This window comes from Grammomys surdaster, unplaced genomic scaffold, assembly GCF_004785775.1.
Source record: "Grammomys surdaster isolate TR1022 unplaced genomic scaffold, NIH_TR_1.0 203, whole genome shotgun sequence".
Classification (NCBI taxonomy): Eukaryota; Metazoa; Chordata; class Mammalia; order Rodentia; family Muridae; genus Grammomys; species Grammomys surdaster.
The window spans coordinates 2508858-2533482 of NW_021604648.1; the positions used below are offsets into that span (position 1 = coordinate 2508858).

At 41.9% G+C, this 24625-nt stretch overlaps 1 protein-coding gene across 2 annotated transcripts in view; it reads left to right on the forward strand.

Annotated features, from left to right (window-relative positions):
- Uvrag (UV radiation resistance associated) overlaps positions 1-24625 on the forward strand; it is a 239871-nt gene that overhangs the window by 100710 nt on the left and 114536 nt on the right. For both annotated transcript variants that reach the window (XM_028770684.1, XM_028770685.1), the window contains exon 7: positions 13086-13191. In XM_028770684.1, coding sequence (XP_028626517.1) covers positions 13086-13191 — 106 coding nt within the window. The remainder of the gene's footprint in view (positions 1-13085; positions 13192-24625) is intronic.

Here is a 24625-nt window from a genome sequence, read left to right on the forward strand (position 1 = left end):
AGAGAGAGAGAGAGAGAGAGAGAGAGAGAGAGAGAGAGAGAGAGTGTTTCACTTAGAGAAGGTAAAGAGAGAACCAGAGGGGGAAAAGAAAGCCAAACTCAACCTTCTGTGATGCCCCATTCCTGTGTTCATGGATAAAGTCATAAGGACAGAGCCCTTCAGTCCTAAACTCTGCCTGTGGATTCACTCCCAAGGCTAGCACAGTTCAGTTTCATCTTGCGTTTCAAAAGGACAAATATTCCAGCGCCTATAAACCATCAGGGCCTCTGTCCCCTCCCTTGCTCTGGTTGTCCTTTGTCAGTCTCTGCTGACTATTATCTCTGCAGGTTTTCCAGCCCTTGTAGAGACAATTTGGTAACATATTTTACTAGAGAATCATAACTTAAAACAACTTCCTGGCATCAAGTTGTCTGTATTCCTTAAAGATCGCATCCATATTTGCCATTTGTTTCTTTTCTCATCTGTAGTTCCAAAGTTCTTTTCCCTGTACTTCCTCAAGTGTGTTTATTGTGCAATGAATAAATTTTAAATTAAACTTGCTAAAATGCACATGGATGGTATTAGGAACAAATCTGGGAATGATTTAGCCCGTTCTTATGCCAAGTGTGGTGGTTGTTGCCTAAAATGAGTTATTTGAGTTGTAAATTGGAAATGCGAAGACTTGATTATTGTTCTGTGACCATTGCCCCATCATTCCTGCCGCTGGTTCTGAGAGGACATCTTAGTTAGACCTGACATTCTCATTAGCACATGCTCTCACACCCCTACCATCTTCTCAGTAAACTCTCCCACCCACGGTGCTACCAGTTACTTTTCAATGAAAGTATATTAATTTTATATGTAGCACAAGTATTGTGTTTTATTTGATGCCATTACCATGAGACTGTGTGTTCTCAACTATGTGAGTGGTCTAGACAGAGGAATGTCGAAGGCTTTAGGGTAGATTCCTGGTTTGGGAGAATAATTCTTAATAAACTCTTCAAGTATTTGAGGGATTCCCATGTGTCCGAGACTGCTGTAGGTGCTGTGGAGATGCAGATGATCTGGGGCACACTGAGCGCACGGTGGCAGGGCTCTGGCTGCCTTCCCAGGCTGTCCCCTTTGGACTCAGCTCTTCCATACCTTGTTTTAGTACATCACTTCCTTTCTGTTCTGAACATGCAAGACATTCCACTCTTTCAATGGCTTTGAAAAGTGATTTCTAATCCCCTCCAAGCCAGTCCCTTTGCATTCAGCGTCCAGAGCCCTGCATGCCCTTCTTTCAAATGGCAGCTTGAATATTGCTTCTTTTAGGCAAGCCCTTTCAGGAACAAGTTATCTCAGACTGATGTATCTGCTTTGAAAGGATAATTAGATTTGCACATATACATAACTCTAGTATGTGCTTGATGAGAGATGCAGTTATAGCTTTGTCAGCAAGATGAAGAAGTATGAGCTACATGACAGAGAAGACACATTGATAACTGCTTAATGACTTACTATCAGGCTGGAAGGAAACTTTTAATACCATGGCATAGGGCTCTGGTTCTGATCTAGTGCTGTTCAATGTATCTACCCCTTCCACTGCTCACAGCAAAGTGTTTGCTGAGTACCTCATGTTGGGAAGCACAGCGTGAAGGGGGTGGGGAGCGTGGGGTTGGGGGGTAGGGGGTGGAGGGATATGACAGTGAGCAGGAGATGCAGTTCTTCCGTCCACATGCCTTACAGTGTAAGCACATGAACAAAGAAGTCTTGCTGCACAGTGGCAGTGGTGATCTGGAGCTTGTAGACAAGGTGGTTGTATGCACAGCATCAGTATGTAACATGAGGATCTGAGGACTAGAAAACTGGAAGATATACTCAACGCATCTTAAGTTTCAGTATGAAATGTAATTGGGATGAGAGTGGTGTGGGAAGAGAGAGGCTTGCCATGTGGGTAACAGCCCTATTTGTTTGTGGATTTTATTTTAAGTTGTGTGTGTAAGTGTGAAACTGTGTGGATTTGTGTGTGTGAGTGAAGTGCTCGTGGAAGCCAGAAGAGGGTGTCAGATTTCCCAGAACTTGAGTTGTAGGTGCTGTGAGCTGCCCAGCATGAGTGCTGCGTCAGTTCCCAGTCCTCAAGAGCAGTGTGTGCTTGAAGTCACTGAGCAGTGTCTTCAACTCCAACAGCCTTATTGGAAAGGGCACACCTAACTTTTAGTCACTCATCAAGTCAATGCTGATAACCAGTGAGGTCTGAGTTGTTAGAACAAATTGAGTTACATCCCTAGACATGTGGTATGTCCAGAATGAGAAATGGTAGGGCCTTTCTGCTTTGCTAACTTCAAAAAATGATCTCAAGGTAGTTTTCCATGCTCAACACATTGTAAGAAAGTATAATTAAACATGTCAGTCAATGTATTCCATAGGACCTGAGAAAAACAGAATTAATAGAAATCAAAACATTGCCTTATTGTATACTCTGCAGTGAAGATCTCAACAGTAAGATAGATGGGCCTGCCCCTATTGAGGAGAGGAAGGAAGGGAAGCGATACTTGCTGAAGCCATGTTCTAACACGCCTGTGTCTAGTGACGCTACAGACACACTCAGGACACCAGCGCTCACAGGATGAGGTCACATGCTGAGGAGTCTGGACTCCTGTGCTGAACAAAGGCAGTGGACAAATGACCACAGCATGATGAGGGTCGTGGTCCCAGATGGCTGCAGTCCTTGTCTACCATGTTCTGTTGCGTCTTAGAGCTCACTGTCCTTATTTAGGCTTGTGTGGTTGCTGGCACAGTTCTCCTTCTGGTTGCAGGATTCAGCTCCCTAGTTCCTGCTGGTTGTCATCTGGGCCTACTGTCAGCTCCAGAGAGTCTGTCTTAGTCCCTTGCCCATTGCCCTACCCCACAGGTCCTGTCATGCTTTAACCCCGTCTTTCAGGAAGAGCTAGTCACTTTAAGAGCTTACCTGATGAGATCAGACCTAGTGAGTGTATTAGTGTGGGCTGCTGCAAGATTCCAGAGACTGGGTGGCTTTAACAGAAATGTGTTTTCTCATAGATCTGAAAACAGGAAGTCTGAGATCAGAGTGCCCACATACTCAGTGTGCGGGGAGGGTGTCTTTCCTGGCCGGCAGATGGCTGCCTTCTCACAGTGTCCTCCCATAGCCTTTTTTCTGTGTGAGTAGAGACAGTTCTCAACCTTCCTAATGCTTCGACCTTTAAATACAGTTCCTCATGTTGTGGTGACTCTCCCAAACCATAACATTATTTTTTTTTTAATATTTATTTATTTATTGTATTGATGAGTACACTGTAGCTGTCTTCAGACACACCAGAAGAGGGCATCCAATCTCATTACGGATGGTTGTGAGCCACCATGTGGTTGCTGGGATTTGAACTCAGGACCTCTGGAAGAGCAGTCGGTGCTCTTAACCGCTGAGCCATCTCTCCAGCCCCATAACATTATTTTTGTTGCTACTTTATAGCTTTAAATTTACTACTGTTATGGATTGTAATGTTACTATGTTTTCCAGTGGTCTAAAGCAGCCCCCGTGAAAGGGCCATTCAACTCCCCTTAAGGGATCATGGCCCACAGACTGAAAACCACTGGTCTAGGGCCACCAATCCTTTTGTATTAGGATCAACCACATGACCCCATTTAACCTTAGCTCCTAAAAGCCTCATGTATTTATTTGGGAAGTTAGGACCTTAACCAATGGATTTGAGCAGGCAAGATTCAGTTTGTAGTATCTTAATAATCTTCTTTTTGATCAATTCAAAATCTACTGGGGAACTATGTTATAACTTTGGTATGCCTCCAGACTCCTTCACCATGTCAAACAACAAATCTGGGAGCAGTATAATGAGACAGATGAGATTGCATAGTTCATGCTGTCAGCTCACTGCCTAGCACAGCGCATCTAAATGAATGTTTATGTGTTCAACATAATTATTAAGTCAGTAAGTATATATGATGTTCCAGATACAATTGTTTCTTATTGAACTGACCTTAAATTTGTGATTCTCCTGCCTCAGCCTCCTAAGTCCTGGAATGAGAAGCATGTGCTTGCCACCATGCACAGCACTTATCTCTTTAAATGGACAGATAGGCTGTCTTTGGTCAAAAAGCAGTATCTAGTCATACCTCTTTAGAGCCTGTGAACTCTCGGTGCTAGTTCAGAGACTCTCACTGTTGTTCTACTGGTGATTGATACACAAAGGCCTGAGCATCTCTTGAGCCACATTCCGGTCCTGTGATTTGGGTTGGCCACTGTTGAAGTGCATGTTTTGGACGTTCTCACAGCAGTGTTCATTTGGATGGAGGAGGCTGTGGGCTGGCTATGGAGGAGAGTGAGGGCCGAGTGGCCTGGACCATGTGCTATGTGGCAGTCAGTTCTGTAGCATTCCCAACTGTTGTGGAAACGTGATATAAATATGTGCTGTAAAGCATTTAGAGGCTGTAACCCTTCTAGTCACCAGGAAAAGATCATTTTTTTTTTTTAAACTGATGGGTAACGTTAACATGATTAGAAGTACATGTATAGTGTGTTAGAGATGTCACAGTTATGAAAGGGACAACAAAGGATGACCATAGCCATTAGAGGCCTGGAGGGCATGGAAGGTTTGTACTTACCAGAGAAGGGGAAAAGTGACTTGGGTCTGGCTGTACTAGGCAACACTAATGCCTAGTTTATTTTTGTTTATTCATCTGTCTGTCTGTTTATCACCTATCTATTACCTACTTATCAATTACATATCTATTTATCTTTCTACCTACTACTATTTCTATCTATCTATCTACCTATCTATCTGTATCCATCCATCCATTTGATTTTTGAAAACAGAGTTTTTCTGTGTAGCTCTGGCTATCCCGGAACTTTCTGTGCAGACCAGGCTGGACTCAGAGATTCGAGTGCCTCTGCCTCCTGCATGCGCCACTGCTGCCACAGCACTAACATTTTAAGTTGTGGTTCTGTAACTTGTGGTATCTCTAGTTGTCTTTAAGAAAATTTAATTCCAGACAGTGTCAAAAAGCCTCTGTAATCACAGTCTAAATGAGAGCCTTAAACTCTCTTCTGGTCTATGAGAGGAAAAACCTGGAGTCTAGACTGTTGCCAGTGGGAGAGCCTGAGGTCTTGGGTTATGTTTTTCTGAGTTTGCCATGAGGATTGCAGACAGGCAGCACAGCTGATGCCAGGCTAGCCCAGTGGATAAAGCCATACAGATTGGCACGTGATGCCAGGCTGGGCCAGTGCATAAAGCATATGGGGTACTGGGGCTGTCAGGGCAGATGGGCTACAGTGAGGAACTGAGCAACTGAAGTCGGGGTGCCTTGGGGAATGCAATTGAGAAAAGCAAGAGCTGACATGGAAGCCAGCTAGGGGGCTGTTAGCTGGGCGAGAGAATGATTATAGCTGTGGATTTCGAGGTGACCAGATTAGAAGTGATGTTTTAAATCAGTCCCTTACTGCTAAATATGTTGACGATGCCCAGACTTCAGGTTCCTAGATTCTGAGACCGTGGCCACTGCTTCCCAGAGGCATTATGTCTCTAACTGCTGTGACATCAACTCTTGCAGCTGTCCTGGTCTCTGCATAGTCTCACTTTGGAGTTTTTTGTTTTGGCAGGTTTTTTATTTCTTCTTTTCTAATTCCTCCAGTATTGATGTTCCTCTGAAATCTGTTCTAGGCTCTGCTCTCTCTCATCCTCACAGTCTTACTGGGTGACCTCATTCACTCTGCTCATGTTAGTGATGTTATGAAATGTTGTAATGTTTCATAACATTATTAGCATCTGTGTGCTAATGATTGCCACATTTTCATCCCCAGCCAAGGTCTATCTCCCAACACCCTTCTCCATACTGAACAAATACCCCACTCCACTACAGATGTGGCATCGGCACCTCAGTCTCAATAGAACTTCCCAAGTGGCTCTTCTTATGCCCCACACAATGGCAGCACCGTTGTCTTGGCTCCTGCTGTGAGGTGATAAATGTGTCTGTGTCATCATCATTCAGATCACAGCACAAGATTCATCCTCTGCCAGGTACTCTTACATGGTGTTCCAGCTCCTGGCCGAGCTAGTTGTATGCTAGCTTTTCCAGGTCTTCATCGTGTGTGCGTGTGTGTGTGTGTGTGTGTGTGTGTGTGCATGCACACAGTCAGAGGTGAGGCAGTGAAGACAGGATTCCTCAGCTCCCTGCTCTGGCTGCCCGCCACCATGCTTCTTCCTCTACTCATTATGGACTCGTCCCCTGGAAGGGTAGGGTAAAATAAACTCTTTCCTCCTGCAGTTGCCTTTGGTCATGGCGTCTCATCACAGCAACAGAAAAGTAACTAGTACAACCTTTGACAGGATTAGTAGCCAGAGTAAACAAGGAAGGTAGCAAACTAACATGGAGTCAAAACAACCCAGGTAATAAATGGGCTAATGGAACACCTTTTGAGACAATTCTCAAATGATGAAATACCATTGGTCAGTAAACCCAAGGGGAAAAAAGTTCAACTTCACTAGACTGCAACTCAAACCCACCCAAATTCCATGCTACCTGAGTCAGAAAGACAGTCATCGAGTAAACAATTAACAAAGTCTTGGCAAGAGAAACCGACACAATGCTGGCAGAAGTGTGCTAGTCCAGCCCTATAGAAGGCACTAAAAGTCGATCCATATGACACAGATATGCCACTTATGGGCATTTATCCAAAGGTCCAAGTTGAGATATCCCAGAGATCACTGTTGCACAGGCCTGCAGCTCTGTTCACAGCCAAGTAATGGAGCCAGCCTGTATGCTTAACAATGGAGGGATGGATTAAGAAAATACATGTGTACAATGTCATTGTTTTTGATTGTAAAGAGAAAAATGGAATCAATTTTAGAGAATCATATTAAGCTCATTTAAGCCAGTCCCATAAATATGAAATATTATATGTTTTCTGTCATTATGGTTTCTAGATTATATATAGAAACATAAAAGCATGTTGATATATATGATCTGAAAGTAGGAGGTGAGCTGTCTGGGGATCAGGGTGAGTAATGGTGGGAAGGAGAGGAGCAGGGACAGCAGGAAACTGTACTCAGTGTCTTAGTTTGGGCTTTTATTGCTTTGCTGAAACTGCATGGAAAGAGTTTATTTGACTTATACTTCCACATTGCGGGCTATTATTGGAGAAATCAGGGCAGTAACATGGAGGTAGGAGCTGATGTAGAGGCCATGGAGGGGTGCTGCTTACTGCCTTACTCCTCATGGCTTTCTTATAGCACCTGGGACCACCAGCCCTGGGATGGCACCACCCACAAAGAGCTGGGCCCTCCCTCATCAATCACTAAGAAAATGCCCTACAGCTGATCTTATGGAGGCATTTTCTCAATTGAAGTTCCTTCCTTTCAGATAACTCTAGCTTGTGTCAAGTTGACATAAACTAGCCAGCACACTCAGGCATGCAGGCACACATCTGTAATCAGAGCACCTGGAATCTCAGGTAGACTCATGAGTCCCAAGCTAGCCTGGGCTATGTATGTATAGACAAACATTTTGTATCTAGAATATATTTTCCTATATGTTTCTTTAGAAGCTTTATTGTTTTCATTTTTACATTTAGGTTTCTTAGCAGTGAAATTCATTTTTAGCATGTAATGAGGGGGACATTAAAGGCAGGGTATTTTTTTTTTCCTCTATAGATTAAGTGATTTCTGGATCACTTATTGACCAGAGTTTTCTTTTCCTTGTTAAAGCAAATGGGTTACATAGTAGAAGTTCTGTTTGTGTAGTCTGAATTGTACTTCACTGACGTGGCTTACAGGATCACGTGACTGTAACAGTTTTGTATGGGTGCTATGTATGGTCTGGTAGTGTGAGACCTCCACTGCAGTTCTTCAGCCTTTTCTGAGTCATTTCCTTTAGTAGAGGCTGCAGTAGTTTTGATTGTGATTGCTTGGCTGCTGTAGATCAGTTAGGCAGAGAATCACTAACAGTATGACTCCTCCCTCCTTCCATGTGTCTCCACCTGTCCCCCTGCTTTACTGTCTCAGCAACATCCTATGATTTCTGAGTTAAAATCTTTGACATCCTTCATTAGACTTATTCTTAGTTATTTGTTGATAGTATATATGTACGTACACGCACGCACGCACGCACGCATGCAGTAACTAGTCTATCAGATTTATTCTGGAATCTTAGATTTGGCCTAATTTATTTCTAGTAGACTGGAAATAAAGATCTCTTTTGATTTTTCTATATTTACAACCATTGTGTTTGCAGATACATACTCTTAGCTCTTCCCTTCTCGATAAATGTCTGTTAACTAGACAAAGTTGTTTCATTGTGTCTGTCAACACATGTAGACACATACTTTGACCAGACCAATCCCTTGATGCCTTTGTCTCTTGTTTTCCTTCCCCTCCTCCATCTCTAGTGGTGCTTCTTTTTATTCCCTTTTTTCCAGTTGCCTCGATTGCTTTAAACGCCAATTACTGTGTTGAATAAAGTACTGACTGCTGATGTCTTGCCCTCTTCCCGGCCTTCCAACATAATGTAGCTCTAGATCATTGTTAGTGTACTGACCAGAAGGTTTTTGTGATAGCCTTGTTGTGTTTTGTTTCAATGTTAATCTTGTGTTGTTAGGCAAAATGAAATATTTTGTCTCTGAAAGATTAATATTAGCATTTTACCAGTAAAGCCCTGAGCCTGGTCTCTGTGTAAGCAGACATGGTATTTTGATTTGATGTTTTTAGTGCAAGGAGTTGAAACGGGGTCTCATAGGTCCTAGTCAAGTGCTACCGCTGAGCTGTGTCTCCAGCCTGAGGAGGTTCTAACAATAAGTCTAATTTAACAGGCAGTAATTATTCATATTTTCTATTTCTTTTGATATGGAAACTAGTGATTTGAGAGCAGTTTGACTATTTGATCTAAGTTAAACCTATTGACGTGAAGTTGTTTGTGAATGTCCCTTAATTCCTGCAGATGCCTAAAGGATCTTCAGTGTTGCTTGCTGTGTAACAGGGCCGTCATGGGACAGAGCTTTCTTAGTTCACAGTTCTGCAATCCATATAGGCAGCCCTGGTTCTGATGCCCGTGGAGGATGACACTGGGTATAGGATCTGAGGGAGGAAGGATCAGGGCTTAAACCAGGAGCAGAGGCAGCACGGGGCGGGGTGGGGAGGTTAGGCTGGTCCCTTTTATATAACAGGCCTGTTCTGAGAATGGAAAGGGTCCCATGAGAGTGCATCCCCAGTGACATCTAGAAGACAACACTTTTTAAAGCTCCTGTCACCCTCCAGTACCACCATCCCAAGAACCATGCTTTCCATCAGGTCGTCCTTTAGGGGGCAGGGTTAAACCATGTTCACACCAGAGCAGCTGGTAATTTGTTTTCAGACATCAGACTTTATCTCTCTTCTAACTGACCTTTCACCCCTGCCATCTTTTGCTATCTTTGTTTCACTCAGGACAATGCCTGGTTTTGCTCAGATGGTTGCTTACCGCACATCAGCTTTCTTGTTCACTGAACCTCTCAACCTTCATTGCACAAACTCAAGAGTCTCCTGTAGCATTTCTTTGCATACATGTCCCTTGCATCGATCATGGCTGCCCTTCTGTCTAGCTCTGCTGTCCAGTCTAACCTAGCTTCTGCTGTCCAGTCTAGCCTCTTTGTTCCCTCCCCCAGCCCTCACCAGTCCCTGATAGGTCCTGCGTAGGGCTTTCAAAAGTACAAAGATGCTGAAATCTTTTCCAGTTTAATGGCTGAATGGCTTCCAGGTGTCTTCAGAAGAGAAGCCTGAGCTCTTTCCACCACGTGCAGCCTTTCCCAGTCTGTGCCCGTTTGTCCCTATTAGTCTCTGTCACCCTGAATTTTCTTCTTCGCTTTGTCCTTCCTCATAAGCTTCAGGAATTGTGTTCTGATCTGTCCTTGCTCCTCTGAGACACAATGCGTAGCAGTTCACATGCTACATGATCAACATTAAGTAGACAAAAACATCTCAAGTGCCATTGCCTGGGATTATACTGTCTGATTGGTAGTTGTCAGTATTTGCAAGTATTTACTTAAATATACAACTTTTCATTTGTTATATGTCTTTATATCTATAACAAAATTTGGCTTTCAAGAAATTTCATTAAATCCACTTTCTACTTATCTCTCTCAGATAATGTTACATGACAAGGCACATCTGTCCTCTGTCACCAGGGTGACTGTGAGAGAGCTGCTTGAACTCTTAACATGCAGTGTGCTGAGTTTACCTCAGCTGGGTGCCCTGGCATTGAGCAGTCACTCAGGTGACTAGCTGGTGTGTTTCTCTTTATAGATGCTTTTCATAGAACTCAAGAAGCGTCCCTCCTCCTCAGGCAGCCGTCCTGTGTGAAGGCAAAGCAGTTGTTTCTCCGCCTGTCAGGCCTTTCCCTCCTGACCCCCAGGAGGATCAAGATGTACCATGTTATTTTGAAAAGCCTAAATACTTGAAACTTTTATTCTCCAGTTGGATTTGAAAGGAGGACATTATGAGCCCCGTCTTGCTGTGGCAGGGGCTCTGAGAGTCTGTTTGGATAACACTGAAGATTGGAGGAAATGTGACTCTGTCTGTGTGTTTTAAGCCCCTAAGGTAAGATCAGAAAGCGTCTGGGGCAGAGAGAGCCAAATAGTTGAAGTCATACATTAATTATGGTCATGAATCATTTTTATTTTTAAAGTCTTTACCATTTGACAAGGTTGTTTGCATAGTACCAGCGGAGCTCTAAGCAGCTCCCTCCTCCATAAAATAATGCTATTTGTTGACTTGTCCCTGGGTTGATAATGCCTATTGTTTTTAGTAAAAATTGCTTATTTCCTCCGCCTGAGGGGAGAGGTCTTTATGCACCTTTTCTTGATAAAATATGTTGATCTTGTAAGTATAGGAAACAATGTCTGTCAGTTAATCTCCCACTCTATCAGTCAAAATGTCCACTCTCAGGAATGCGCTGACATATATGTGAATGCTGGACAATCAGGAAGTAGATGGAGAGCCTCCTTTATGCATGAGAATGAGTATTCTTGCCCCTCAGAGAGACCTGCTAAGAAAAGGACAAGAAGAAGACCATTTGCTGTAATGTGGTCCTTAGTACTGGCTGTTGTGGTGCTGTGTGTGAGCTGGTATATATTTCTAGAGGAGGAGCAAATGCCTTCAGCTGCCTGGTGCAGCCACAGAAGGCCAGAGGAACAAACGTTATGGCTATGCTGCCTCTTAGTGGGTTAGGACTCTGCTTACCTGCAAGAAACAGAGAAAATGTGTGGGCAGATACATGGATTATAAAGAGGCACAGAAATAAGAAATGCCAGTGGCTCGGTACAAGGAGGGAGACCAGGCTGGGGATGGAGTAGGGACTATCTGGTGACGACCTTCCCTTGCATTCAGGTTTCTATAGAGGCGTATCTTATACAACATGATGCTGAATCCTGGGGGAGCTGCTGATTTTCAGTAATTATCAGGTACTTCCCAACAGTCTAGAAGGGGTCCTACTGAAATGCTTCCAGAGATACTGACGCCATACAATCCATTATACAATGACATCCCACCCCTGAAGACATTCAGGCTAAGACTGATAATGTTTTTTTTTTTTTTAATGAAATGAAATTTTCACACACGTCATAGTGCGGTTTTGGTGTAGTCTTCATCCCAGTCAAGATTTAAGTTTCCCATCACCTCACATAGTTCCTCAGTTCCCCAGTGTCTGTCCCTTGCTCAGGTATGCTGTATCGACCCCCTCCCCACTGTCAGCATGTCACTGGTAAGGATTTTTCCCCACTCTGTAGGCTGCCTTCATCCTGCTGATGCTTGCTTTGCAGTGCAGCTTGCTAGCTTCACACAGTCCCACCCACGGCCCCAGCCCTGCCCCCTGAGCTGCTAGAGTCCTTGCAGGAAGTCTGCCTGTGCCTGGATCTGAAGTTGCCAATGCTTATATCTTGAAGTGGATTTGCTTCTTTTGTTTTTTTCTCTAGCATGTTCAGAGTTTTACGACTTAAAGTCTTTTATCTATGTTGAGTTAACCTTTTGCAGAGTGAGAGGAATCTATTTCACTCTCCTTTATTAGGAGATCTAGCTACCCACACCATTTGCTGAAGAGTCTGTCCTTTTCTTGGTGTGGTTTCCTGGCACAGTTTGTGATTAGGGGTTTTGCTGTTTTCTCCCAGTTTAAGACTATGTTTCACTTTCTTACTGCTGTCTCTAGGTGGACAGCCCTAGCTCTGGTAAATTAGTTAAACAATTGTTCTGCCTCTGTGTGTGTGTGTGTCTGTCTGTGTGTGTGTGTCTGTGTGTGTCTGTGTGTGTGTGGTGTGCGCATGCATTATTTGTATGCCTAGTGCCCATGGAGACCAGAAGAAGGTATTGGATCCTTGGGAACTAACATTATGGATAGCTGTGAGCTGCCTTGTGGGTGCTGGAAATCAAACCTGGATCCTTTGAGTGAGTGTTCACCACTGTGCCATCTCTCTAGCCCTTATTTGTTGTTGAGATGGAGTCTCACTACTGTGTCCCCACTAGTCTTCAAATTCTGAGCTCAAGTGAGCTTGCCTCAGTCTTCCACTATCTGGATGTATAAGAGCACCTTGTTATTGATCTATTTTTCATCTTGATCATGCACCTATAGACAAATCTTGAGATCTGACAGATTTTAAGATCAGTTTGTTACTTCTAGATCTTTTACTGTTTGTATAAATTATAGGAATTTATATAAAGGAAGCTCCAGGAATCCCTTGTCTTTGCCACCAGCAGTGAGATTACAAGCTTGTGCTGCCATCTCCAGCTTTTACATGGGTGCCAGGGATTGAACTCAGGTCCTCATGCTCGAGATGCAGGCTGCTTTCTGACTAAGCCATCTTCTCAGCCCCTCAACTAGATCATTTTCTAAAGTGCTTCTAAATCCCTAGAGTCCTTTACCCTAACTATGTTGTAGCAGAAGTAGGAATTTCAGAGTGCTGTTATTTTAGGACTTGTAATTCCTGTTACTTTATTATATGTTTGACTGCAGAAATAATTGGTTTGTTCAGGATTGATTCTATTTATCCTAGGAGATTTATAATTCATGTCTGTGGCTCTCTATGTTTAGACTTTGTAATTAACTCACTTACATTTTTCTACAACTTGTATTTCTAGGCTTCATAGAGCCCAGTGTGCAATTAAACAGACTCAGGTAACTGTTCAGAGAATTGGAAAGGAAATTGAAGAAAAACTAAGACTCACATCGACAAGCAATGAGCTGGTAGGTTTTTGTATAAGTACCTGTTCAAACTCCTTGTTTTCTTCAAGCGATTATCATATTATTCTTGGAAAAAATCTCTAGATTTTACTAATAATGATGCTAATAATGTTGTATTCAGATGGCTTCTGGTGTGTTTTAAATGTTAGAAATCAAAGTTCCCATCTGCTAATAATGTAAAGTAAACGTGCCACATTCTATTAGATGAAGCTTGAGATATAATTACTTGGAAGATGACTAGCAGACTATTTTATTAACGTCTTATAGATGTGAACTTCAAGCATGAAAGGTACAGTGTGTGACCAATAGCTTCCAGGACACGGAAGGGGGAAAGAAGGTCAGTGGACTAAAGTACTTGAAGAAAGCATTTGGGTTGATATTGATGGCTCAGCTGCTAAGACCTCTGCCCCCAAACCTAACACCTGAGTGTGGTCCCTGGGATTCCTGGGGCAGAAGGAAGGAGCCCACCCACTCCTATAAGGTGTCCTCTGACTTCCAAGACACACGAACATACAAATACTTAACCAATAAATAAATAAATGTAAAAAAAAAAACACTTCATTGGTTTATATATATAGTGCTGGCTTTAATGAAGATAGTTTTCTTACAATTTAATTTGTACTTTTATTATATTCACCCAGGATGAATCCACTTTTAAAAGAAGGATTTTAAAATTAATAGGATCAGTTGTAAGAGTCTGATTTGTGAAGTGTTTGCCTTTGGAAAGATGTGGGTTGGGTGAGACATTCCAAAGAAACCATAACCTCAGTCGGAATGGACAGATCTTGGGTCTTCATAGAGTCTGGTGCTTTATTATGCTCTTCCTCAGAGGGAAAGAATGGCAGATTTGAAATGTCTCTGGAAGCCAAGTGTGCACACTAAATCACACTTTATTTCAAATGAAGCCATGTGACTTTGAACAGCTTTCAAAGTGCTGTGGGTTAGAAAAATACTTAAAATTCACAGCTTGCCATGATGCCCCAGGAATTGTTTGCCCCCAGGGACTGTTACTCCCATATGCAGCCTCTTTCCACTGTGGCTTGCACATGCTTCTCTAAAGGTGCCTCTTACACTGAAGAGTTGTCCACAGTCTCAGGCCTCTGGAACTGTGGGAGGCATTCGTGTATGCAGCTACCTATGCACATGCCCTCTTCTGGGACCTAACTAAATATATCCGTTCGCCTTGTAGAGATTTGCTGACATTGGCAGTCTGTACAGTTGAACTTCACCCGCACACTTGCTCGTGCTCTGCCTGGCACGTAGCAGGTGTCCAGTGGTACCCAAGTAGCAGCAGGAGCTGTTTGTTTCTTCATTACACTCGCCTTGTCCATGGAAAAATCCTCCACGCTAGAGAAATGGCTATCTTTTGTGTTATAACTTAGGATCAATAAAGGCCTAATTCCAGGCCAGGAGTACATTATAGAGGGTTATGGTGGGGAAAAGCATCAGATTTTAATCTCTGTAATGCACTAAATACTGCATTTTGTCTGGGGAGAACTTGCTAGGTTTTATTTTTCTTTCTTTCCTCTCCCAGGCAGGACTGGGAAATGACTTGCTTCATTAAGTGACTACATGTGCTTTGTCTCATTGTGGAAACTTGTATTCTTAATCCCGTTTTTCTAAAACATGTGTGGTGACATACAGGGTAAGGTGATAGAAGGTGTGAGCTGCGGAGGTCAGGTTCAAAGGTTCACTGTGCGTTTTTATGCTGCCTAGTTAACACAGAAGGAAGTCAAGGAAGTTTTGAACTGGAAGTGAACCTAAAAATCATGAGTGAACCTAAAACTCTATGAGAATTGGGAGTCCCAACGCCCCCCTCCCCTTCTCCTGCTTCCTTCAGTCTCTTTTCCTCCCCTTTCCCTCCCTCCCTCCTTCCCAACATTCCTTCTCCTTTGATTCCCAGTATCTAGACAAAGGTTTGACTCATAGGAGATGTAAAGTGTATATTAAGTGCTTATTGAATTTAAGAATGAATCCACGGGGCTGGAGAGATGGCTTAGCAGTTGAAGGGCTTGCTGCTCTTCCAGAGGACTGGAGTTCAGTTCCCAGGACTTACGTGGAGCGACTCACAGTTGCCTATAACTCAAGCTCCAGAGGACTGATGGCCTCCATGGCCATCTCAACACATGAGGAACACACACACACACATAGATACACAAACGTACATATAAAAAAGTTAAAAACAAAAGAGAATGAATCTAACACAATGGCTTGTTAGAATAAGACAGGAAACCATGGTTTACTTTGTAGCATATTAGAAATTGTTACCTCCCTTTGTAATTTGGTCCAGTGTAAGTACAGAGAAAAAAAGTATGGCTTATTTGATGCTGAAACCAACCAGTTACTGACCTCAAACTTCTTCTTAAGGAGCCCTAAGTATTTACCTGTTCAGAGATACCAGATTTATAGCCGAAGCCTTGACATCTTCTCATATGACATCCATGGCCAAAATGAATGGTGGCACATAACTGTATTTCCTAGGAGATGTCTGGTGCAATGTGCTTACACACACAGAAACCTGAATCAGGATAATTGTCATATGTCTGAGGCCAGCCTAGGCTACTTAATGAGACCAAGGCCAGCCTGGGATACATAGCTAACTCTTTCTAAAATGAGTAAACATATAATAGTGTTTCAGGTTGACTCTTGTGACTTTTACCATCTTTTGGTGTTCTTTCTCCTGAGGTGCTATGGTCCAGTTCATCTTGCATTTGCCCTGTGCTAGCCCTGTCTTCAGCCATCTCTCACCAGGACCCAGCTCCTTAGACAGTCTTTAGAAACAAGATCTGGTTACTGTGTGTGCTTGGGTATTGGGGGTGCTCATTGCTTTTAAAGCCCTCTCAGTACGCACGGCTATCTCTGTATGAATGTATACCTACCTATATTAAAATAAACATGAGATCATACTAATGTTTGCCATTCTAATGCCACAGTATTTATTCTGGGTTTCTCATTCATTTTGTTTATTTGCAGTATCTTTTCCTGATAGTGAGAAATCTGGCTTTCATTAAGTGTAATGTATTTATCCGTTAAGTCCTGGCATGTGTGTAAAGTGGTTCCGATTTCTCTTTCCCATTTGTTTTGTTATTATAATTATTAGTATATATTAAATCTCTGTATTAATGGACTTCACTGTGACATTTCCACATATACACATATCACGCTCTCATCGTATCTACCCTCCCCCTCACTTCCTCAGCCCCCTCCCCAGCCACTTTGCCTGAGTACTCTCTCTACTAATTTTGAGTCATCTGTTAGGTTGCTTTTATTTTAGGTTCTGCTTATGAGAGAAAATATACAATACTCTTTTCCTGTTTTTAATTAGAACTTTTTCAATCTTATTTGAAGTTTGTGTGTGTGTGTGTGTGTGTGTGTGTGTGTGTGTGAGTATGTGTAAATATTTTTGCCTGCGTATGTGTCTGTGTACTGCATGTATGCCTGTTGCCTATGGAAGACAGAAGAGGGCGTCAGATCCCTGGAACTGGAGGTACATAAAATTGTGAACCACCATGTGGGTATTGAGACTCAACCTTAGCTCTTCTGAAAGAGCAGCAAGTACTTTAACTGCTAACCTGTCTTTCTAGTCCTTATTAATAATATAAATATATTATAAATAAATAAACATATTATTAAATATGTATTATATAAGTATATATTACATAATATAATTATGCATGAAATAAAGATATTTATACATACACATATATGTAGATTTATTTCTACATACAGGTTCTTTTCCTTACATGTACATGAGAAATATGTTCTTTGAGTCTGTGACATGGAGTTTTTAAAAAATCATTGTTTTAAAGATTATTTTTTGTTTTATATATATGAGTGCTTTGCCTGCATGTGTATACACATATGCATGCGTGGTGTTATACGTACATATACGTGTGTTGCCGTTGGAAGTCAGAAGAGGGCTTTGGGAACCCTGGGACTAAAGTTACAGGTACCTGTGAGCCATCCAATGTGGGTGCTGGGAATATAATCCAGGTCCTCTGCAAGAGCAGGATGTGCTTGTAACCACTACGTCATCTCTCTAGCCTGTTTATTGTTGTTCCTCCTCTTTTTAATGGTATTTAAAGAGCAAAAAAACTAAAGTTCAGTGAAATCTAATCTATTTGAATATACATGGGTGCTTGCATGCATACCTGTGCACGTGTGTGTGTGAATGCACAGTGTGTGGGAAGCAGGAGAACCGCCACAGGTATTCTTCTATAGGAGGCTCTAACTTGGTTTGGGTTTGTTTTCTGTCAGAGTCTCACTATGTAGCCCTGACTGGCTGCAAGCTTTCTATATAGACCAGACTGTCCTCAAACTTACAAAGATGCACCCTCCAGTGCCTCCTGAGTGCTGGGATTGAAGGCAGAGTCTATCACTAGCATCAAGCTCACCAATCAAGCTTGGCTAGCCAGCCTATCTCCAGCTCCTCAGTGCATCAGCTACAAATGTGTGCCAGTGGTTACCACACCCAGCTTTAGCTCTGGTTTTTACATGAGTTCTGGGGAATTGAACTCAGGTCCTCATGCTTGCACAGTAAGCACTTCACCAACTGAGCAGTCTCCCCAGTCCTCTGATGGTTTGTTTCATTGTTGTTTTTCCTTTTGTTTCAAGTCTTTCTTGTAGTCTTTGTAAGAATCATCAGCTTAGTTCAAGATCCCAGACATTTTCTGGTGTTGTTTTCTAGAAGTTTTAGCATTTGGGGCTTTATGTTTATAGCTCTGATTCATTTCAAGTTATTTTTGTCCTGGATAAAGAAAGAGTAAAAGCTTTCCCCCAAACTGATGTTCAGTTGACAGAACAGTATTTGGTGAACAGCTTTTCCTTCCCTATTAATTACGCTGACATGTTCGTCTAAGGTCAGCTGACGGTGTGCACATGCATCTGTTCTGTCTCTGTCTCACAGACCTGTCTGCGTATCTTCCCCAGCCCTTACTGTAGGTTTGTCAAGAAAGCCAGGTAGGGCAAATACTCTAAACTTTTTTTAAGAGTTCCTGTTTTTTTCTTTTCTTTCTTTCTTTCTTTTTTTTAATTCCCCATAGGTTCTTTATGTTGCCGAATGAATTTTAAAACTAGTCAGTTTCTATCAAAGAGAGTCTGTTGGAATTTTAGTAAGGGTTTGTGGAGAATTACCGTCTTAACAATATTGAGGTCTCTAGTCTATGAACATGGCATTTATGTCTTATGTAGACTTTTCTTTAATTGTTTGAATAATGTCTTCGACCCTCTCTGTTATAGTTAGTCTTAAGTTTCTGTGGGAGTTGGGCAGGCACAAGGCATCATGCCAAGTTCAGCCAGGTGTGGTAGTGTACCCCACGAAGCCAGTTCAGAGGGGAAAAACAGTTTATGCTTCCATTAAATGTAGTATTAACAATAATTTGTTCTGGCTTTAGGGTATTCCTCTTCCTAGTCTCTGGGATTTTATCACGAATGGATATTAAATTTGGAGGAATTAAATTTAGGGGAATTTAAGACAGGAGGATCAGGAGTTCAAGGTTAGCCTAGACCAAATAGAAGATCTTGTCTCAAAAAACTCGGTAACAATTAGAGTAGCTCCTTTTGAATTTTGATTTGTTTGTCTATGAGTAGTATACAAGAATGCTGTATTCTGATTTATTTCTGCTTTAGTTTTATTCTGTAGTTAATAATCTTCATTTTGTAGATTTCTTAAGAGTTTTTTATGCAAACAATAGTATCTACAGTTTTAGGTGGTAGGGAATTTTGTTGTTGCTATTGCTGTTTTTGAAACAAAGTTTTAATGTGTAGCCCAGGCTGGCCTCAGACTTGCAGCAATCCTTCTGCTTTAGCATCCCGAGTTGCATCACAGGCATGTAGCACTCCTTCCAGCTCATGTTTGAGTAATTCTAAATTCTCTGTTCATTTCAGCAGTGGGAACATCCATACAGAGGAGAATACACAGAGATTCCTGCCCTGTGCCTAGTTGGGGAATAATGTTGTCCTTGCTTTATTAAGTATGACATTAGCAATGGTCTCTACTGGTTTAGGACTTAACTCATCCTAGTTTCTGGGAGATGGGTTTTCTACATATAGTGAAACAATCATGATTTCCTCATTAATTTAAAAATTATTAAAGCAAACTATTATGGTTTTTTTTGTTTTAAGTTTTAATTTTTTTCGCAATACTAGTGATTGAATGTAAGCCCCCATACATGCATATGTTATTCTTGCATTTCCACCATAAGCCTGAACTCATAACAATAGGCAATCTGTTTGTATCATGTTAGATTTGACCTGGTGATGCTGCGTGTGTTTTCACCGAGGTATGGTGAGACTTTGGTCTAGGGTAGTGTGGCCTCACCACTGGCTGTTCATTGTTCTTTTGTCTGTACTCTTGACTAGGAACTCCTTCAACTCCTGGTTAGAATAGTTTGCTTTCCATCTCAGCATATTTCTGAGTGGCTTACTTTATCTGGTACTATTAACATGTGCTGGCTGCCCATATGTTCGTCCTCTTTCCTAGAGAGAGTCACATTCTCTGACTGTTCATGGGCTGAGCAGTATTGCACAGCACCCTGGACATTCTGAATGCAATTTGTATTTTAGCTGGCAGTCCACCTGGTTAAACTTCATGCTCCCGTCAGCTCGGCTCCAATTCCAGCTTCACAATTCCAGCTTTGCACGAGGGCAGCTCTACATTCATTGTGCATGTGTGGCTTAGGGTTAAGTTTGAGAGTTCATTGAGTTTGAACAGAATTTGGGGTGCTTATCTCTATCTTCCCCCATTCTGGCATCTTTGTTTCATCATTTCTGGTCTCTTCAAGTGGAGAGACAGTTGGTTTTTTCCTGGCTTCCAGAGCCACAGGCATAATCATAGAATAAGGAGAGAAAATTGCCTGTGTGTGCTGTGTACTTATATCAAACCTTGACTTCTTCCTAAAACAGCATACCATTGATCACTGTAGAAACTACAATGCTATCTTCATATACTTAATTGATTAGAAGATCAATTTGGTGGATGTTTATTATTATTTAGAAGCCAACCTTTTTTATATAAATATATTTTTATATTTATAAAGATATATAAGCTTTCTGCCTACATATTGTACCTGTGCCTGAGTTCTCGGCCCTATCGATAGTACTACTGAGTCTGTGAGGGTAGTAAGCTGGAGTAAATGTTTTCTAAGGAAGCGTTTTCTCTGTCGTAGTGATCGGCCTATCCATGGAGAAGGGAGAAAAGTCACCTGTAAATGACATTTGGAAGCAATTTAGCAACTTCCACAGTCTGAGACTTTCTCCAGATTGTTAGTTACTCCCAAGTTGTGGAAAATGACCACAGATAAGATAAAATATGCTCTAAATCACTAGTTCCTCAAATGTTTTAGTCTTAGGACCTTTTAATATGTTAAAAATGGTGACAATCTCTAAGAACTTGGTTACACTATTAATATTTATTATGTTAGAAATCAAATCTGAAAATTTTGTTTGTTTGTTTTTGTTTTTTGAAACAGGGTTTCTCTGTATAGCCCTGCCTTGTCCTGGAACTCACCCTGTATACCAGGCTGGATTCACACTCTGAGATCTGCCTTCCTCTGCCTCTCAAGTGCTGGGATCAAAGTTATTTTCTAATTAATTTTAAAGTGTCAATAGCAAATCTATAATGTTAGTATAAAAGATTTTTATGAGAAGTGTTTTTCTTTTAAAAAGAAGATTCTGTTTTGGTCTTGTGACTGTAAAGATCAGTGAGATGGCTCACTGGGTACAGGCACTGTCCCCAAGCCTGACGACTGACTTCCATTCCTTGACTCCACGTGCTGGAAGGAAAGAGTTGACTCCCAGAGTTGTCCTCTGAGTTCACCTGAGTGCCCTGATGCATGCATACACATGAACACACACACTCACACTCATACATGCTCACACACACTCACGTGCACACACACAAATACATAGAACAGCTGTTTCTGCAAGGCTTCTAGCAGCTCTTGTTTGGCAGCAGATCTTTTGCAGTATCCAAACAGACTCTCATATGCTTCATAGACAGAGCACCAAGACCGCAACAGGAGCCAACTGCTCAATGCGATTACACGGGTTTGAAACTTTGACTATCCCAGGGCCATTGATTAGGAACTTGTGTCTGAGGGTTTTAAGCTCCAGTGTGATTTATGAGAAAATGCTTGTTTGCTTATCTTGTTTATAGAATATATTATTTATAGACCCATCCGTCATTGTAGAATGAGTGTTTAACATCACCCGTGATTTTAAAACACACACAAATGGGAACGTGTGCGTGCAAGCATGCACGTCTGTGATGTCTGAGTGCTGTGTGAAATCTAGTTAAAAGTGATAGATACTGGGGTAGGTGTGTGACATTAACTGGACTTGGAATGAAGAGGCGGCTAGAGTGCAGTGCATAGAAGATTCTTACGTTAAGATCTTTGATCGGCTGGCTTTTGAAGTGTGAGCAAGGAAACAGCCAAAGGCAGGGCTTGTTTACTCCTCAAAAACGGGAGCCAGCAATCCTGGTTTGAGCGGATGGCTCTGTTTCTGTAAATGGACCTTCCTGAGCTTCCTTACATGGACCATAACACACACATGCTGTGCTCACGCCTTCTTGTGTGAGCTCTGTGTTTAGATAGACTTGTAAGTTTTGTGCTTTGAAACGAGAACACATTCCCAGTTTGAGTGTGTACCCTGGAACAAAGCAAGTTACCCCATGAGCCAGGTTGTATTTTCTGAAGAATGCTGTCTGCACAAAATATTTGTATGTTTTGTAAAAAAAAAAAAGAAAGGGGTTAAAGCAATTGAGTACCTACATCTTTCTGGAAAACCTTACTTCTGAAGAGTTGTGGTTTTTTGGTTTTTTTTTTTTTTGGTTTTTCGAGACAGGGTTTCTCTGTGTAGCCCTGGCTGTCCTGGAACTCACTCTGTAGACCAGGCTAGCCTTGAACTCTCGAACTCAGAAATCCGACTGCCTCTGCCTCCCAAGTGCTGGGATTAAAGGCGTGCGCCACCACCGCCCGGCTGTGTTTTGTTTTATTTTTCCCCCTCAGTGGTGTTGAAGATCCAAAGGTTTCTGATCACACTAAAGAAAAGGGTTTGATTTGGTTCCTTTTTTAAAAAATAAACATAATCATCATTATCTACCTCATTGACCCTTCCCTCAATTTCTTAAATTTTAAAGCATATAACATAACATTTCTAATCTTAGTGATTAGAAAATATCTAGTGATTCATGTATGGAGGGAGATGTGCCATGGTGTTCACAGAGAGGTTGGACAAGTTTGTGGAGTCAGTTTCCCCTTCTGCCAAGTGAGTTCCAGGAATCAAACACAGGCTGTGAGGCTTAGCAGCAAGCACCGTACTCACTGGGCTAATTTACCAGCCTGTTTCAGTCATTTATAAATGTATAGTTCATTGGTGTCTTAGTTAGGGTTTGTATTGCTGTGATAAAATGCCATAAAGAAAGGTTTACTGGGCTTATACTTCTATGTTGCTGTTCAGCACCAAAGGAAGTCAGGACAGGAATGCAAGCAGGGCAGAAACCTGGAGGCAAGAGCTGATCCAGAGGCCATGGAGGGCTGCTGCTTACTGGCCTGCTTCCCATGGCTTGCTCAGCCTGCTTCTTAGAGAACCCAGGACCACCAGCCTGAGATGGCACCACCCACAATGGGTGTCCCTCACCCCATTGATCACTAATTGAGAAAATGCCTTACAGCTGGATCTCATGGAGGCGTTTTTTTTTTCAACTGAAAGTCCTTCCTCTCTGATAACTAACTTGTGTCACACAGAACCAGCCAGTACAATTGGTATTAAGTACATTCATAGAGTACTTACTTAATACACCTTTACCATCTGTGACCAAAGCCCTTTTTATTTTGTAAAGCTGAAACTTTACAGCTGTGAAGTACTGACTCCCCCTCCCCTTCACTCCCAGGCCCTGCCACTGTTGTCTGTGAGTCACAGGCATTCTCAGTGCTCATCCTCCCCACACCTGCTGGGAACTGAATCCAGGACCTTGTCTATGGTAGGCATGCGCTCTACCACTGTCTGACACTGCCAGCCCAGATTTGACTATTCTACGTCCCTCATGTAAATGACATTAGACATAGAGGGGCTGTTTACAGCTTCTTCATTTCACATGACGTAATAACTAAGGATTCCTGTGTTACTGCATACACCAGGGTTCCTCCCTCTTTAAAGCAGAGTAATATTCTAATCTATCTATATACTACATTCCACTTTTCCATCCATTGGTTGATGAATACTTGGTCACATCCACAGTTTAGAACCTCACTGACTCTCTGGTGTTTGTTTTTACAATGTTTTAACAAAACAAAATAAATACCTAAGTTAGTGAAAATCAGGTAAGACTATGTAGTAAATCCCTCATAAATGTTTGCATTATTCAAAAATTCTATTTAGAAGCATTCTTTTTAAAGACATATTTCCTAGATTTTTCCAGCCTAATGTAATAGTGGTAGGAAACTAGGTTTTGTACTGATTCCTTGGCTGTGTCTGTAGTGGACTATTGTACCATCTATGTAGATTGAGTGTTTCAGGGATGAAGAAGAAAACATTCTGGGGAGAGTTGGTTGCTGCCAGGTGTTATCAATACAGTCGCCCAGGATTGTTTTCCTCTCTCCATTCTTTAAAAGGGCCATGCTGTGATGAACTGCACTCAATTCCCGGGTTTTCTTATCATCTAAACATCAATCAAGGACTGACTTCTTTGAGAAATTTCTGACAGCTCTTTCCACATTTTGTTAACTTTTAGTTTATTAAATAATCATTTTTGTATTATAATTTTAGTTAGCTATTTAAACTTTTGGAAAAGACAGAACATCACCAGGTATAGCCAGATTACAGTTTGATCAATATTTATATCACAGAAAATCACAAAAAGTATACTACTGATACCATGTGCTAGGGGCCAACAAAGAAACCTCCTTACAGTGAGTGCGTGCTCACAGACAGTGTCACTGTGACTCAGACGGCAGATTCGTAAATGGAGGCAAGTTCAGAGAATGTATTTGAATAAAAAGGGACTTACCCCCTTTTGCGTGTGTGTGTGTGTGTGCGCGTGTGTGTGTGTTATCCACAGATATATGTATGCATGTTCACATGTGTGGGCTCGTACCTCACATGTATGTGTGAATGTTCACGTACATCAGAGGCCCAAGGGTGACACCAGGAATTGTCTTCTATCCTTCTCTATCTTTTCATTGCACCCAGAGCTCACCTATATGTTAGTCTAACCAGGGCATCCCATCTCTGCTCCCCCATCTCTGCCGTCTGAGCAACACAGCCCACCTGATATTACATGGGTACTGGAGAGCCAAACTCTAGTCTTTGCTGTAATTGCTTATAGTGCCATAGGCTGGTTTTTGTCTATTTAGGCTCTTCTGTGTCAACTGTTCCATCACCTGTCTTATTAGTTCTTCTGTCCACATAGCCTCTCATTTTTTTCCATGTCTTATTG